The sequence below is a fragment of the Dipodomys merriami genome, unplaced genomic scaffold (genome assembly GCF_024711535.1).
Source record: "Dipodomys merriami isolate MVZ:Mamm:240054 unplaced genomic scaffold, mDipMer1.0.p SCAF_104, whole genome shotgun sequence".
Classification (NCBI taxonomy): Eukaryota; Metazoa; Chordata; class Mammalia; order Rodentia; family Heteromyidae; genus Dipodomys; species Dipodomys merriami.
In genome coordinates this window covers 3,538,965-3,556,507 of record NW_027202316.1, presented here as the reverse complement: position 1 = coordinate 3,556,507, position 17,543 = coordinate 3,538,965, and the positions used below count along the sequence as shown (strand labels likewise).

General features: G+C 43.0%; 1 protein-coding gene across 2 annotated transcripts in view; it reads left to right on the top strand.

Annotated features, from left to right (window-relative positions):
* Pou6f2 (POU class 6 homeobox 2) overlaps positions 1 to 17,543 on the top strand; it is a 400,415-nt gene that overhangs the window by 372,318 nt on the left and 10,554 nt on the right. For both annotated transcript variants that reach the window (XM_069998484.1, XM_069998492.1), the window contains exons 7-8: positions 2,955 to 3,161; positions 12,470 to 12,638. In XM_069998484.1, the coding sequence (XP_069854585.1) occupies positions 2,955 to 3,161; positions 12,470 to 12,638 (376 nt within the window). The remainder of the gene's footprint in view (positions 1 to 2,954; positions 3,162 to 12,469; positions 12,639 to 17,543) is intronic.

Sequence of the window (17,543 nt, the reverse complement as noted above, 5' to 3'; positions counted from 1 at the left end):
TAAATGTATTATATTTATATATTATAATTATAAATACATATATATGTATGTTTATTAAGAAACTATGTCTGTTGAGTGCTGTGGGAAGCAGTGTTATTTATAAACCCAGTCCCTGGGCAATTTATCAGCTAGTGGGAAATTGCAGCTAGGATTTGGGGTGTTGTCTAAGAGCTGGTGTCCTCTGATGCCTTCTGGAGTGGGAGGCAAGAGGCCAATAGAAAAGCAAGCATTTGAGAGATCCTAGCTTCAGCCCTGCTGTGTACAAAGTCCTGACAGAGGTCCTGGGAGACTTCCCTAATCCCCACCTTGTAGAGATGCTGTGAGAACAATGGGGGCAAGGTAGCCTTGCCTGTGCAAAGGTCCCCAGAGTCATCACTGTGTCACAGCCACCTCTTAGCCAGGTCACTGACCTCACAGCTGGAGGCCGCCCTTGACAGCCCACCAGGCATGGCCTCCTAACCATGCTGCTGAGTGCAGGGACCTCAGCATTGCACAGAAAGCCTCCTGACTGCCCTGGGGGGCGGGGGGCAGGGGGCAGTGCTCACAGCACCAGGAAACAGACCACCGTTTGGGTGTGTGGGGTGTGTGTGTGTGCGCAGGCCAGTACTGGGACTTGAACTCAGGGCCTGGGTTATGTCCCTCAATTTGTTGAGGGTTTTTTTTTTTGGTGTTCTGTTTTATTTGCTCACTTCTGGCTTTTTGCTGATTATTTAAAGATAGGAGTCTCATTGACTTTCCTGTCCAAGCTGGCTTTGAACTGTGATCCTGAGTAGCTAGGATTATAGGTGTGAGCCACTGGTGCTTGGCTCACAGTTTGGGGTTGTTTTTTGTTTTCTTTTGTTTGGAGCAGATAAAATCTGTCTCTAGCAATATGTGAGTGGTCATTGTATTTCCAGGTGCTGTAGACACAGGACACATGCTCCTCCTGTGACATCTTCCTCCTTCTGCAGTAGTCAGATCCACCAAACCCCTCCTTCAGTCTGTCCACACAATCCATTCACTGAAGCCAGAGGTTACTGGAGACAAAGGGCCTGGCCTGTCCCCTGTCTTGGTAACCTGCCATTTAAAACGCACATTCTTTCTTTTTTCTGCTGCAGGCCTCACTTCTGTGTGAAGAGCTTCAAACATGTATTTGTGAGGGGAACTCTGGAAACCTTCAGAAAGCTCAGGTCCCCTTACAAATGTGACCCAGGCCTTTCCATTTCCTAACAAATGGGGCAATGTCATTCTTTCTGATGGAGGCATAGAATTCCATTGTGTATATATACCACATTTTCTTGATCCATTCATCTACTGAGGGGCATCTGGGTTGGTTCCATATCTTAGCTATAGTACGTAATACTGCAATAAACATAGTAGTGCATGGAAAGGCCTGGAAAAAATTACATTAAGTGAAGTAAGCCAGGCCCAAAGAAACATAGGTCCCATGGTCTCCCTTATTTGCAATATCTAGTATATGTCTGAGTCAAGCAGAAAAGGTCAGATAAGTTGATGTTAGGGAAATGAACCCTAAGATATGTATTCAAATGTTTTTTTCTTTCATGCTATTGTTTCTAACACATTTATAAGATTATTTCTTTGTTGCTTTGTATGTCCCTCCCCCACAGTATAACCCGTGCTTTCACTGTATTTGATGTCAGTATAATTTGTGGAGGGGAAGGAGAAAAACAAATCGTTTAAATAGGGATACAGGTGGACCCATTGCAACAATGAGATGTACAAGTCATTATGTTGAAAACAAACTTTACAACTTTGGTGTGGGGGGCAGAGGGGAGGGATGATTGGGTGGTGGGGCGGGGGGAGGATGGGAAGGGATGGGAAAGGGAAACAAAAAATAAAAAATAAAAAAATAAACTATACATGGCTCACAAAAAAAAAATGTGACTCAGGGTTGTAGAAATGTCACAGCAGGGAATGAGCTCCTGTTTCTTTGTCTTCTTTGAGATTTGTTTCTCAACCACCATAAGCACCACCCTTTATCCTGCTGGGGTACCTGGAAGGTGGCTGGATGGGATGAGGGTGGAAGACAGGGGCAAAGATGTAATAGAATAGACTTGCATAGGAGGCAGAGCTCCTGGGCAGATAAAGTCCCAGTGAGAAACAATGCAGCTTCCCGGGCAGATGGGGGCCTTGCATGCTGAGAAATCCTTCCTTCCTCTGGTTCTGACAGACAGCATAAATCTTAAGCATTGCTGATGCAGTTTTGATTTTTTTTTTTTTTTTGAGACAGGGTGTGACCATGGAGTCAATGCTAGCCTCAAACTCAAGAACATCCTAACTTGGTCTTTTGAGTGCTGGATTACAGGGATGTGCTACCACACCTAACTGCCCCATTTTATTTCATTTTACTTTTTGGCAATACTGGGCTTTGAATTCAGGGCCTTGTGCTTGCTCAGCATTTTTGCTATAGCTGGTGTTTTACCACTTGAGTCATGCTTCCAGCCCTGACTTTTATTCATTATTTGTTTTTGTTATTGTTATTATCTTTAAGTTGCTGCACAAAGGGGCTTTGATCCAACATGTCAATCTATGAGTACAAGGCATCTTGTTCAATGTCACCCCTTCTATCACCCTCCCCACCCATCCTGACACTATTGTTGGTTATTTTAGAAGTAAAATCTCACTGACTTTTCTGCCAAGGTTGGCTTCTAGCCAGACTCATCCAGGCCTTAGCCTCCTACAGTAGCTAGGATTACAGGTCTGAGCTACCAGGAGTGCTTGGCTCTCTAATTTTTTTTTAAGTAAAATGCTTTTCCTTTCCTATGGTCCATGTGCCATTTTCCCTTCTCTATTTTTTTTCTGCGTCTTTTATCCATACCCTAAATCTATTCATAGATTCCAAGTCAGCTTCTGGTGGTTTCTTACCCATCCAGGGTACCCTGAGATGTCCACCTGCGCTCATTGTGTAGACCCTAAACCAATCCTCTCCTCAACTCCAGTCCTGTCTCTTGCAGATCATTGGGACCATTCCACTGATGCCTAACCCTGGGCCTTCGAGTCAAGCGGCCAGCAGCACTCAGGGCCTTCAAGTGCAGCCCATCACCCCCCAACTCCTGACCAATGCCCAGGGCCAGATCATCGCCACCGTCATTGGGAACCAAATCCTGCCTGTGATTAACACCCAGGGCATCACACTCTCCCCCATCAAGCCAGGCCAGCAGGTAACGTGACCCACCGCACTCAGCAAAGCACCCTTAGCTCTCTTCTCCTGTCCTGTCTCAATGAAAAGTAATCTCATTGCAATAGCTTCCATCTCACTAACCCTAACATGTCAGTCTTGAAAAAAAAAAGACACACAGCTCTATTTCTCTTACTTATTGACTACAGATGATCATTTCAATAGTCCTCTAATCTAAAAAAAAAGTGTATTAAATTCTAAATAGAGATGGTGACCTAAAAAAAATTAATTAGAATGTGTTCATATTCATCTATACTGAATGCACTTAGCTTTTAGATTTGTTTGAAGTGGGTTCAAAAGGGAACCAAGACTACTTGTGCTACTGCTTACAAAAAAAGGGGGGAATGATAGGGCTGGGGGTTTAGCTCAGTGAAAGAGCACCTGCCTGGCGAGCGCAAGGCCCTGAGTTTAGTCCTCAGCTCGGGGAGGGGGGGGGAAGCTATAAAAGACAAAAAAGGGAATGAAAAAAATAGGAAGTTCTAGCCAGGAACCTGTGGCTCACACCTGTAATACTAGCTACTCGGGATGCTGAAATCTAAGGATCACAATTCAAAGCCAGCCAAGGCAGGAAAGTCCATGAGATTTTTATCTCCAATGAAGAACAAAAAAGTGCTAGAAGTAGAGCTGTGGTTCAAGTGATAGAGCGCTAGCTTTAGAGCACAAAAGCTCAGGGACAGTGCCTAGGCCCTCAATTCAATCCCAAGGACTGGGGGCAGGGGGCAAGGAAGCAAGTTCTGCCTGCTTAATTTTGCTAAAAAACCATTAACAGCAGTTCTTTTTTTTTTTTTTTTCATTCAAATACTGAGGACAGCCATGGCTTCTGGTCTCACAAAGCTGCTCCTGCATTGACTCCTTACCTACTCTCTATAGCAGGATTCTGGGACGGGGAAGATGGCTCAGTGGTAGAGCACTTGCCTTGCATGCATGAGGCCCTGGGTTCGATTCCTCAGCACCACATAAGAAAAAAGAAAAAAGCCGGAAGTGGCACTGTGGCTCAAGTGGTAGAGCGCTAGCCTTGAGCTGAAGAGCTGAGGGACAGCGCCCAGGCCCAGAGTTCAGGCCCCACGACCGACAAAAAAAAAAGAAAAGAAAAAAATATAGCAGGCTTCTGTTCAATGCTAAAACACTGATGGAAAGAGGGGTGATTCTTACCTAACAGCTCCTCATTCAGTAGAGGACACCCCCACTGCAAATGGAAGCAGAGAATGTCCTGTGACAGAGTAGGGGAGGGGTAAAGTTTCCCAGAGGAAAATAACATAGAAATGGAGGTTGCCTGATGGGTAAGAGTTAGCCCAGTGATTGAAGGGGTAATGGTATTCCAGGTAGTGGGAACTGCTGACACAAAGGCAGAGCAATGAGAAAGAGGCAAGGATGGTAAGAGATCTCCACTGGAACAAGAGCAGGCTGAGGACAATCATGGATGGGCTCTATGATGCAGCCAGAAAAGTGGGCATTGTATCTGTGTGATGTTGATCTGAAACATGACGGCACAAAGTGTGTCACTCAACCAGGGAGTGTGAGGGTTGAAGAAAGTGAAATTGGGAGGTTAGAATAGCTCCTGGCACACAGTACATGCTCATTTAGTGGTGACTGATCGTGGTGGTGATGGTGGCGGTGGTGGCAAAGATGATTTGCCTTGCTACCCTGGAAATCTATAAGGGATTTGTAAAAAATGGAAGAAATGACATGCTCTGTTGTTTTTGGTTTAAAAAAAAACAACTGGTAACTGTGAAGGTTGATGTGATGAAATGTCCTATTGTAAACAAACCATTTAGGAGACAATAGTAAAACACAAGCAAAAATCACAAGAGGCATGTACAATTTGCTATTTCACTAAAACCTGGAAATAATAGCAGTCCTACTGTTATTTCCAGTCCTCTGGACAGGAGTCCTAGATCTGGAATCAATGAGCACATTTTTTTGTAGCTGAAAATAAATGAGACATCCAGAGAAAGTATTAGGAGCCAGAGAAGAAAGGGAGACACAGGTATCCTCTCAGAAAATACCAGCTCTTAAAAGGCAGGAAAGGAAGGGGTTAGACAAGACAGGGCAGGATAACAAACCCCAGAGAGTGGAGTTCTGGTAGCCAAAAGTGTGAAAACAGTAAGACAAGTATTCACATGCTATAAAGGCAAAATAGGAGAAAGCAAAGGAGAAACATCTGTTCTTCTCTTTGTTGTAAAGTTTTGAAGTATGAGTTATCTCTGCTTTAAACATTTTAAAGTGTTCTTAAGTCATCTGTTAACTGGATGAATCCAAAAGAAGTAGACAAGGCTAAGATGTACCCTAACCAAAGAAAGATGGCAGAAAGGAATGAGGAAGATGAACCATGGGAGGTTACTGGATGGTTTTATGTGTCATTGGGAAACTTGATAAGGTATAGCAGTGGTCAAGGAAATAGAATGCAGAGGAAAGAGAAAAGGAAAACATGGATATCACTTATCTACAAGAGGGTAGAAAAGTCCTTCGGAGATCTTGGCCATTGCCAGTTAAGTTTGTGATCTAACGATGAAAATGACCCTTTCCTGATAGCACTCGGGGAATGTATTTGAAAAATCAGTTTGTTTAATCAATTAGTATTTAAAGATTCTGCTTAATAGAAATATTTGTTGGCCACCAACTGTGTATCAGAGACTGCATCAGGAAGTTAGGGTATGTTGGTAGACAAGACAGATACCATGAGCCTTTCCTACCTGGAGTTTACTGTCTAGCAAGCGAGAAGCATGGTCGTAAGATGTGCATAGGTATGTTCTCAGGATCTACAGTAAGAGTCATGAAGAAAGGGATGAGCGGAATTAGAAGTATGTTTGCAAGGGAATAGTACCTACTGAAGAGAAGAAAGAAAACAAAAACAAACAAAAAGCAAGCAGATCTAAACATCTTACTAGAGACCTGAGGCCTTTGTCTTCTTGCTCAAAATCTTAAACCTCTTACTTGATAAACCAAGGTCTCCAGCCCTGCTCTTCCTCCTCGGCTGAATCCTGTGCAATGAGGACTTGCTGTTAAGGCCTTTTCTTCCCCTGCCTCTCAGCTGGCTTCTTTCGTTTACTATATACAAGGGTCTATGAGATTACTCCTGTATCTTCCAAATGGAGCCCAACATAAAGCAAGATTCTCTACCTTTCATTGGCTTCAACCCTAGTTCTGTCTGATCCAGTCATGATCATAACCATTTCCAGGGAGAAAATGAGATCTTGCCTCTTTCTGAAAAATCTGCTAAAAAGCTATTTCTGACAGCAAAGACACCTTGTAAATTAAAAAGTGGTGAATTAATTAGAAATCATTAACATTTAATATAAAGTAGCTCTCACTCTCACCTTGAATTTCAAAAGTAGGTATGGGGGTGACAGACTACTTCTGCTACCTAAAATTACCACTGCAGATCTGAGACATTACCATTTTCATTTAGAAGAAGGGCCTGACCAACCCAGTCACAGCCACAATCCCTTTCAAGTGCCCATCAAGTACCCTTCCTGAATTTGCTCATACTATACCTATCTCCCCATGGAATGGAGCCTTGTTACTATTGAGCCAACAAGTGATCGTGTTATGATCTAACCATCGTCAGTCACTCTTCACAGCAGAATTAAAGATCTAGCAACAGCCAGATTCATGGGATAAACCTGGCCACCTCATACCCTAAATAGAGGGATCTACTTTACCTGTTCACCTGCATGTGGATGCCATCTCTACACATGAGCACTAAAAGAATACATGAAAGCCGGGAGCCAGTGGCTCATACCTGTACTCCTAACTACTTAGGAGGCTGAGATCTGAGGATCATGGTTCAAAGCCAGCCCAAGTAGGAAAGTCCATGCAACTCTTATCTCTGATTAACGATAAGTAAATAAATAAATACATAAATAAATAAATCGGCAGTGGAGCTGTGGCTCAAGTGGTAAAGTGCTAGCCTTGAGTGAAAAAGCCCATGGACAGTGCCCAAGACCTGAGTTCATGGTTTTAAGTCCCAAAACTGGCACAAAAATAAATAATAAATAAACAAAATCATGATACCCAGCTGAAGAGAGTGACATGAGCAATGGCCCAACCCCCAACTTGCAGCAGGCACCAGAGGCCTCTTGTTTAAGGCAGGGACCAAGGGTCTATCCTACTCCCAGAAAAGGAAGGAAGAAAAAAAACCAAATGTGAACCTGGTCAGGGAAATGTGAGAAATAAGTTACTTTTTTCTTGGCATCAGCTATAGCTGAAATGCCTTACAACACTAAGTAACACATTAGGAAAATCAGTAGGACATGTGCAAGGCTGAGTCCCAGATAGAAAATCTCTGACTCTAAGGATCATAAAATGCCAAAAGTTCAAAAGTAAAAAGCTCAGAACCAGAGATATAAGGATAGTGGTCTTCAATGGTTTTTTTAATATTACCTACTACATTGAAGAAATATAATATGGACAACCACTAAAAGATAAAGGATTTCCACCATCCAGTAGAGACGTTTCTCAATTTATTTTTTCAAGTGATTTATGATAAGTGCCGGATCTCACAAGAGCCTAGTTCTGACAGTAAAATGCATCGTAAATTACAGGAGCAGAGAACTCCCTAACCCAGACTCAGAAGGAAGTCCACTTTCAGGGGGCAAATTACAAGGCTCTCCAATAAGATCACCTGAGTGATTCATTTTAATTTTTTTTAAAGATTACAATAACTGCCTCCTTAATTTAAGTTTTACATTTGCCTATCCTTAACTAAAAAGAGCTTGAATAAAGCGTAAGGCTGGAGTGTTCACTACTTTTGAGGATTATTTTTCCCAATAATGAAAGATTATAAAAAACTTGCAAAGCTATCATCAGAAATACAAATACTATTTTGGGAAGAAAAAGAATACACTAGGATTGAATAGCCCTCAAGTTTTTACAGCATCGCATTAAAGTGTTTAGGGGAACAGCACACAAACAAAAAAATGAAAGTCAGAAAAGGACTAGATGCTGGGTGCTGGTGGCTCATGCCTGTAATCCTAGCTACTCAGGAAGCTGGGCCTTGAGGATCGTGGTTTGAAGCCAGCTGGGGCAAGTCCTCCTAATCTCAGTCTCCCACATACTAGTCTAAAGGATTCATGACAAGGGGTTCTCCTATATATTTCTGGGATGGCCTTGAATTATAATCCTTCCCATCTCAGCCTCATAAATGGTTAAGATTACAGGCATAATCCACCAGTGTCTGGCTAGAAATGCAAGCTCTTGAACCCTGCTTCTAGACCACATCATGGACCAACTCAAGACTCAGAGGTGAGTCCTGGCAAGCAGCCGTAACAGCCCTCCTGGTAATTCTGATGAAGGTGAATCTTGAAATCACTGTTATAATTTCCCAAGACCAGACCTATTCCAGTTGGCCTTTTCTTCTTTTCCTCTCCCTCTCTCTCTCTCTCCCTCTCTCTCTCTCTCTCTCTCTCTCTCTCTCTCTCTCTCTCTCTCTCTCTCTCTCTCTCATTCTCTCTCTCTCTCTCTCTCATTCTCTCTCTCTCTCTCTCTCTCTCTCTCTCTCTCTGTGTGTGTGTGTGTATGTGTGTGTGTGTGTGTGTTGGTACTGAGACTTGAACTCAAGACCCTGTTCACTTGCAAGAGCTTTTTCTCTGTCACTCTACCACTTGCTTCATACCTGCATTTCTGACATTTTACTGATTAATTAGAGATGAGTCTCAGGGACTTTTCCCTGTCTGACTTTGAACTGCAATCCTCAGATCTCAGTCTCCTGAATGGCTAGGATTACAGACATGAGCCACTGGCACACGGCTGTCACTTTGACGCTTGCAAGGAAAAATCTTTTCTAGTTTTTTTTATCTGCCTAGCTGAACTCTTGAGAGAAATCAGGTCTCTAGTATTCTAAAAGAAAATATATATATATATTTGTAATATATATAAAACATTTCCCTTCCAGAGTAAATGATCTATATACATGTAATACATACATTACATGTAAATTATCCATATACATGTAATGTATATAGATATATACATTATATAGATATATACATTATCTATATACATTACATGTATATGGATCATTTACTCTGGAAGTAAAATATTTCTTAGATTCTTATAAATCTTAGACCCTGCTCTCCCTTTGGCTGTGTAAACACAAGTTCTTACCATAACTATTCTATTTTTTTCTCACTTCTTCTGTAAAACTTCATGTGTAAGGCCTTGCTTGCGTGTCTCCTAAGTGAGATTGAAACCTGAGAGCAGACAGACTTTCCTCCACTAAGTTGTGTCTGAGGAAGGAATATTTAAATTGATTATCATGCTATCCAGTTACCACACCCAGGGCCAATAAGATATTGATAGAATGCTAAAACTGAAGACTGCCTCATGATTCAGGAACTCAACACTGTAAACAGCCTTGCCAAGTAATGGTCTTTGGAAGGACAGCTCGGTAAGTTAAAGGGTATAGATCGAAACGTAAATATCCATCACATTTTATGAAGTAGATTGAAAAATAGATTTAATCTTTAGTAGGTGTCCTTACAGTATAAAATTAACTAGATTTGATTGTTGGTTATGTGTGCCTAGCAGGTTGCCTAATTACCTTAGTCAGATGTTTGCTGCATGTTAATTTGGATTCCTGTGTCAATTATGGCCATCTTGGGTTCACCATCTCGCTCCACTGAGCATAGCTGAGCAGTAACAGGGGGTGAGTGGTGTTTGAAATGTAACAGCATGCAACTTGGCAGAAGGACCTGTGTGGTATCCTGGGAAGGAGGCTTGGGCCCCAAGATGTAAGTCTGGGCTCTGGGTGCTTGGCAGCCAGGCATATCTGCTGTGTAAGAAAACCTGTGAATGGGCTGTGAAGGTGGCTCAGTGGTAGAGCGCTTGCCTTGCATGCATGAGGCCCTAGGTTTGATTCCTCAGCACCACATAAGCAAAAAGAAAAAAACCGGAAAGTGGCGCTGTGGCTCAAGTGGTAGAGCGCTAGTCTTGAGCTGAAGAGCTGAGGGACAGCGCCCAGGCCCAGAGTTTAGGCCCCACAACCAGACCCCCCCCCAAAAAAAAACCTGTGAATCAAGGAGTTTGCTACCAATTGTTACCATGCAGGAGACAGAAGGAGACACTGCTCCCTAAGTGCTTTTCCAGCGCCTTACTTACACTGCTCTAAAGGTAACTGTTCATTTAATGGTTAAAAGAACTTTTAAAGAACTTTTCTGGCCAGACCTGGGGCTTTGAACTCAGGGCCTGGACACAGTCGCTGAGGTTCTTTGTGCTCAGGCTAGCGCTGTATCATTTGATAAATGTTTACAGCCACTATACTGATCATATTCCTACAAGAGCCCTAACATGGGAAAAACCCAAACTGCCCAGAGAGAGTGGATTATAAATACAGTGTGTGCATGTGTGTGTACCTATGTATAATACTGGAATAGTATTAAGCAATAAAAAGGGATGTGCTACTGCCATATGCAGTAAAATGAGTGAATCTCAAAAAAAAAAAAAGTATGCCAAGCAAAAGAAGCAAGATACAAGAAGGGTGCACTACTGTATGATTCCATTTCTAGAATCATGCCCCATAAAGGCAGAGTGAGAGAAAACAGAGCAGAGGTTGTCTGGGAGAAGGGAGGGGCTTTTGTGGAGAAGCAAGAACAGTTTCTGTCTTGATTGTGGTGGTGAGGGCATGACAGGTAAATGCACTCGACAACATTCCTGAAACTCTGTTTGACATGGGTATGTTTTACTATGTATAAATCATAGATCAATAAAGATGAATGGGAAAACAAATACACACAGCAGGGAAGCAATGGCAAATGTGAAGTTGAAATGTCCCAGGCTGACTCTCAGATATTAAACAGATGATCACCAAGACTTGGGCCTGTTTTGGATAGTATTTCCCATCAAAAGTCAGGAGCAGATTTATTTCTGCATCCAAAAGCCTGGCTGTCCTTCATTGAGTGTGATGATGGATCTAAAACCACTGGGTACCCAAAAAATGGTACAGCTAGTCCAAAAACAGGCTGCGACTAGTAAAGCTGGTCTTCCACTTTCTCAGGATCCTGACAGGCTCTGGTGCCATCTTTCTAGATAAGCAACATAAAAAGGAGACAGTGCTCCCCTGAAGGTCAAAGTGAACCTGCCACCTGCCCCTTCCCCATTCCTCTTCCTTCTCTCCTTATTTATCCAAACTCTTCTTGACTGGCAGAGTGATAGCCTTAGATAACCTGGAAAAGAATAATTAACATACAGACATCAAGACAACCTTACTTCCTACCCACAAAAATTTCTGTAATTAACTTATGTCTTCCTTGTGGTATTGGAATTATTAGCTTGAGCCCCAAGACTAGACTTTCTGTGTCCAGAGCAGCTCTGTCTCCATAGTGAATCCCTTTAACCTCTCTATGTCTCCACTTCCTTTCCTATAAACACCGGGTGGAAATAGCACCCATCCCTGCCACCGCCACCAAGGAGAGAATCAAGTAGGGGGAAACCTTCATGCCCTTTAGTGACTGACACAAAGTAAAACAAGAAATGGCTGAGAGCTTCAGATATTAGGGGATGGTGTTGTCTTGACTCCTCTCATTTCTCTCTTAATTTTCTAGAGGGCTTCAGAGAATCATTTTTACCAACTCTGTAGTAATCCACCCAGATTCTTAGAGCTGGGAGAGCAAAGAGGTCTCACTTAGGGGATGGAGGTATGGCTCAAGTGGTAGAGCACCCACCCAGCAAGCAAAAGACCCTGAGTTCAAACATCAGTACTGCAGAAGAGGGAAGGAAGGAAGGAAGAAAGGAAGGAAGGGAGGGAGGGAGGGAGGGAGGGAGGGAGGGAGGGAGGGATCAAAAGGCCTCACATATGCTCTGCTTAAAGCTTGAACTTTCTAAAAAAAAAAAAAAAAAACTCCAGTTTCATGTGAGTTAAAATGACAGGGCTCAGCCCTGCCTTTAAGTCTGAGTTTTGCATCCTAGGTGGTGGTGTTTCATTTTGTATGCCCGTGTTTAAGAAACCCATCAGGTGTGCAGTCATTATATGAACATGCAGAAAGAGTCCAGCCACACGCTATGACTGAGAAATGCAGAAAATTGGGTGCTCCAGCAAGCCAAGTAGGAAATTAATAATATATTTAGAATTACTTATAAAATGCCTGTCAAGCAAATGACAATACAGACAAAAATAAAAATATGATTCCTGCCTGTAGCATGAATCCTGTACTCTGCCTGAGTGTTATGCTCTGTATTCTTGGAACTTAGAATGATTTCAATCCCAGCGGAAACTTCTGTTCCTGTCATTGTCCCCTCCCTCTAGGCCATTTCATTCACTTGTGTATTTTTTACACCCCTTCCCCCACCCTGTAGCTCCACCAACCCTCCCAGACGGCTGTGGGTCAAGCAGGCTCCCAAGGCAATCTTCTACACCTGGCTCACAGCCAAGCAGCCATGTCTCAAAGTCCGGTGCGGCAGGCTTCCTCCTCTTCCTCCTCATCCTCCTCTTCTTCAGCTTTGAGCGTGGGCCAGTTGGTCAGCAGTAAGTATCCTTTCTGACTCCATTTAAATCATGCTCTCTCTCGCTCTCTCTCTGTGTCTCTCGTGTGTCTTTGTCTCTGTCTCTTTGTCTTTCTCTAAGGTCTCTCTGTCTCTTTCTCTTTGGCTCTCTGTCTCCCTCTCTCTATGTTTGTTCTCTCTCTCTCTCTCTCTCTCTCTCTCTCTCTCTCTCTCTCTCTCTCTCTCTCTCTCTCTCTCTCTCTCTCTCTCTCTCTCTCAAATTGTCTAGTGTTCCTGGACCAGTTTTAGGGAGAAGTTCATAAAGTCCATGTCCAGATGGTTTCTTTAGAACACTCTGGATTCGTTCAAGCTAGGGCCAGCCCCCATCCCTACTTTTAAGGGATTCCTGATTCAGACCTGCCACTTTCCACTGGCAGGGCAGGAGAGATAGCTCAAGGCTGAAATAAGCCGCAACAGGAACTCAGCTGGCTGGCAGCAGGTCAAGATGCTTTTCTGTGTGCTGAAGCCCCCCACTGCTCTGTTTGTAGGTGTCAGGGGAGGAACATGCCTGTGGGCTGTGGGCTAGTGGGTATGGTGCACAATGATCTGCCTCCTGGCATGCGTGGGGGCCACTGCCTGGGCTGGATTCAGATGGAGGGTCTGGGAAAGGACCATTCACAAAAAGAAACAAACCTGCCAGTTCCTTCCCCCTCTTCCCCCAGTGCCCCTCCAACTCCCTGAGTAAATCAGATACTTCATATGTACACGCTTTAGAAATGAGATTTTTTTTTATCCTTGGCAAAGACACAATTTGTCATGTGCAAATACTACCAAGTTAAGATGAATATGACAATAGACTGATTTAAATGTCAGTTATTCAACTTAAGGCAATTCTTGCTTATTTGTAAAAACTGAAGAATATAGCTGGGCACAGGTGGCTCACACCTATAACCCTAGCTACCCAGGAGGCTGAGATCTGAGGATCGTAGTTCAAAGCCAGCCCAGGCAGGAACATTTGTGAGACTCTGGTCTCCAATTAACCACCAGAAAACCAGAAGTGGCGCTGTGGCTCAAGTGGTAGAGTTCTCACCTTGAGCTGAGGAGCTCAGAGACACCACCCAAGCCCAGAGTGCAAGCCCCATGACCAACAAAAAAAAAAAACTGAAAAACATGTATGTAGATCCCAATTTATCAGGAACCCAAAAATTCCAATAGTTGTGAGTCTAAACGGCTAAACTAGGTATCTATGGCTAGCTAGGCATCAGTGGCTCACATCTGTAATCCTAACTATTCAGGAAGCTGAAATCAGAGGACAATGGTTCAAAGCCAGCCCAGGCAAGAAAATCCATAAGACTTTTATCTCCAATTAACTGCCAAAAAGCCAGAACTGAAGCTGTAGCTCAAGTGGAAGAGTGCTAGTTTTGAGCAAAAAAAGCTAAAGAACAGTGTCCAGTCTATGAGTTTAAACCCCGGAACTGGCCCAAAAAAAGACAAAAGAAAAAAAAAAGCTAAAGCTCTGATAAGGCATCAGTGCCATTAAATGAGGGTGCATGAGTATGCTCAAGGACAAGAGTGACCTTGAATAACAGAAGCCAAAGGAGTCTCACATAGCATGGCAAACCTGGAAACACAAGGTCACTCCCCCCAAAGAAATAGCTATTCAATTATATAAATAATTAGCACTAGAAAGATGCTTGCAGGTAGGGACAAAATGGTAACAAGGCATTATGGGGACCTGTTGAAATGTCCAGGTCCTGTAGTAGACTGACCTGGATGCTCTTGACCTTGAAGATGGGTGAATGCTTGGGGGTTTCGGGATTCCTAGGAGTTGCCCATCTGCCAGATATTTTAGGTCATGTAAATATCTAATCTCTCTCCCTCAGTAGACACTATGTTGAAAATGAATTATATAACTTGTGGGCAGGCATAGGAAGGAAAAACTGGGAGAGAGTGAAGGGAAGGGTGACATTATCCAAAAAGAAATGTACTTCTTACCTGACTTATGAAATGGTAACCCCTCTGTACATCACCTTTATAATAACAATTTTTAAGTAATTAAAAAAAATTTTAAATATATATAATTTCTCTCCACTGGGGGGGGGAACCTTTGTCTAACTGGAATAAAAATATGGGTAGGGCTGGGAATGGTAGAGTGCTTGCCTAGCATGCATGAAGTTCTGGGTTCGATTCCTCAGTACCACATACACAGAAAAAGCCAGAAGTGGCGCTGTGGCTCAAGTGTAGAGTGCTAGTCTTGAGGAAAAGAAGCTGAGGGACAGTACCCAGGCCCTGAGTTCAAGCCCCAGGACTGGCAAAAAAAGGATAAAATTAATTTACTTATATTTGCATTTTCCCCAATAAAGAAACCCCCCTCTTAGGGTTTTAACAGACAATGATTCAAACTTTGTTCTAATTTAATATTCTATATTAAGTCTCTGAAAACATTACATTTCTAAATGCCAGCAATATCCTAAATTTAGGATGACTGCTACATGGTCTGGAAAGGAAAGAGACCAAAGTCAAATAAAGTAATAAGTTAAATATGAAATAAAGATACAATAACTCCACAAATAGAATACATAGGTTGAACATGCAATTTTAAAAAAAAATACAAAGCCAAGCTCCAGTTGTTCACACCTGTAATCCTAGCTACTCAAGAAGTTGAGATCTGAGAATTAAGGTTTGAAGCCAGCCCAGATAGGAAAATCAGTGAGACTCTTATCTCCAATTAACCAGCAAAAGCTGGAAGTGGAACTGTGACTCAAATGGTAGAGCACTAGCCTTGAGCAAAAACAGCCAAGCAAGCCCCAGTACTGGCACTAACAAAAGAGTAATAAAACTACTCAGTACATGTTACATAGAGAGATCGATGCATGGACAGACAGACAGATGAGTTTTCTATGATCATTTGTCACAAGTTAGACAAGGAAGGATTAACCCTTTAGTCTTTTCAGAATTCAGAAATAGAGCCACTTACTACACCAAATAGAATGTCAATGGCATCCTAACCTATGGGAAATCTGCGTTCTGAAATACAAAGATTGGGAGGGGAAAGTTCCTTTACCTCATGCCTTGGAAGCATGACACCAGTCACATTCAGAGCCTGGCTCTCCTAGCCCGCACGGCTCTCCGTCCTTGTGTGGAAGGGACCCAGCACTGCTACCCATCAGATTCTACCTCTCTCTCTCTCTCTCTCTCTCTCTCTCTCTCTCTCTCTGAAAACCCAACTACAGAATCAATGTCTGATTTATGTATTTATGGATCATATCCCTTTGAGTCAATAATTTGCTATAATGGTTTTCAGGACTCAAGGAAACGTGTCTCCCCATTTATGGTAAAGGATTCAAGGACAGTGAGAGGAAGAAGAATGCAGGATGTGGTATGGGATGGTCGTGTGTGAGGAACATCTGTCCCCATGGAGTTGGGGGGTGTGGCCTTCACAGCACATCAATGTGTTTAGGAGCTCTGGAAAATCCTATAGGTCAGGGATGTTGGTGGAACATTTATTTCATAGGCATGATCGATTATTAACTCAGTCACCGGGTTGTTTTTATCAAAGCTTGGTCTATCCCCCATTTGGGGCTCTCAAGGAGCCCCCCAGAATTGCTTCCCTGGGACATAAGATGCTCTTGCCATCCAAGCAAACCCAAAGGGTTTTGGTGCTTTCTTATCAGGAACTGCAAAACCCTAATACTGGGACAAAAGATATTCTTAGCATCCCTGTTGCTTAAGATATTATAAGACAGGGTGCGTGTGTGTGCGCGCGCGCAGCAATCCTGGGGCTTGAACTGAGGGCCTGGCTGCTGTCCCTGAGCTTCTTTTGCTCACCATTAGCACTCTGCCACTTGATCCACAGTGCCACTTCCAGCTTTTTGAGGGTAACTAATTGGAGATAAGAGTCTCACGGATTTTCCTTCCCTGGGCTGGCTTCAATCCACAACCCTCAGATCACAGCCTCTTGGGTAGCTAGGATTACAGGTGGGAGCCAGCAGCTCACAGCTTATTATAAGAATTTTAAGAGCACCAGGAACCAAGAGCCAGGAACCAAGATTCTAAAAAAATTCTTGTTAAATTACAACATCACAAAACCTCTCATCAAAACCAACAGGCAACGAGTCTTCACCCTCATGTTGGTCAATCTGCCACATGACAAGTAGGTTCTATGCCTCTTGCCCATTCCAGGCAAAGGAATGGCAAATTTATGCTGTAGCAACAGATCTTCCCACATGAAGAGCACAGCATTTGTGGGCTCATGCTAGAATAAGCATCTGAGTGAGAACATACCTTGTCCTGGGCTAAACCCTGCTCAGTCTCCATGGCTACCATCAGTACACACAGTTTCTATAGCCTGGGTTTTTAGAATATCTAAAAGAAATATCAGCCAAATAAATGCTCCAAATTGAAGCTTAAGATTCTACAGTGTAGTTTTTAATGGATTAGCAGGAGGTGGGGGCTTGCTGAGTTTGGGGTGTTTATTGTTTTTGTTGTTGTTGTTGTTGTTTTGCTCCAGTACTGCCCCTGAGCTTCTTTTGCTCAAGGCTAGAATGATACCATTTGAGCCACAGCTCTATTTCTGGCTTTTGAGTCGTTTATTGGAGATAAAGAGTCTCACAGACTTTCCTGCCCGGGCTGGCTTGGAACCGCAATCCTCAAATCTCAGTAGCTAGGATTACAAATGTGAGCCACTGGTGCCTGGCTGGTGTTTTATTTTTAAGTACACTTTTTTTTTTCATAAACCTCTGACTTTAAGCTAAACCCTTAGAAAACAAAGAACTACTACCTAGACCCAGAAAAACAAACCTAGAACATAAACACACAGTAATGGCGTATAGCATAATAAAACCCCTGATTTGTAATTCAGGCCATTTTCCAAGACCCAGTGAAGTCATCACATTGCAAGCAGGCTCTTCTCCCACATTCCATCACACATTTCGAGTGGTTTCCTACC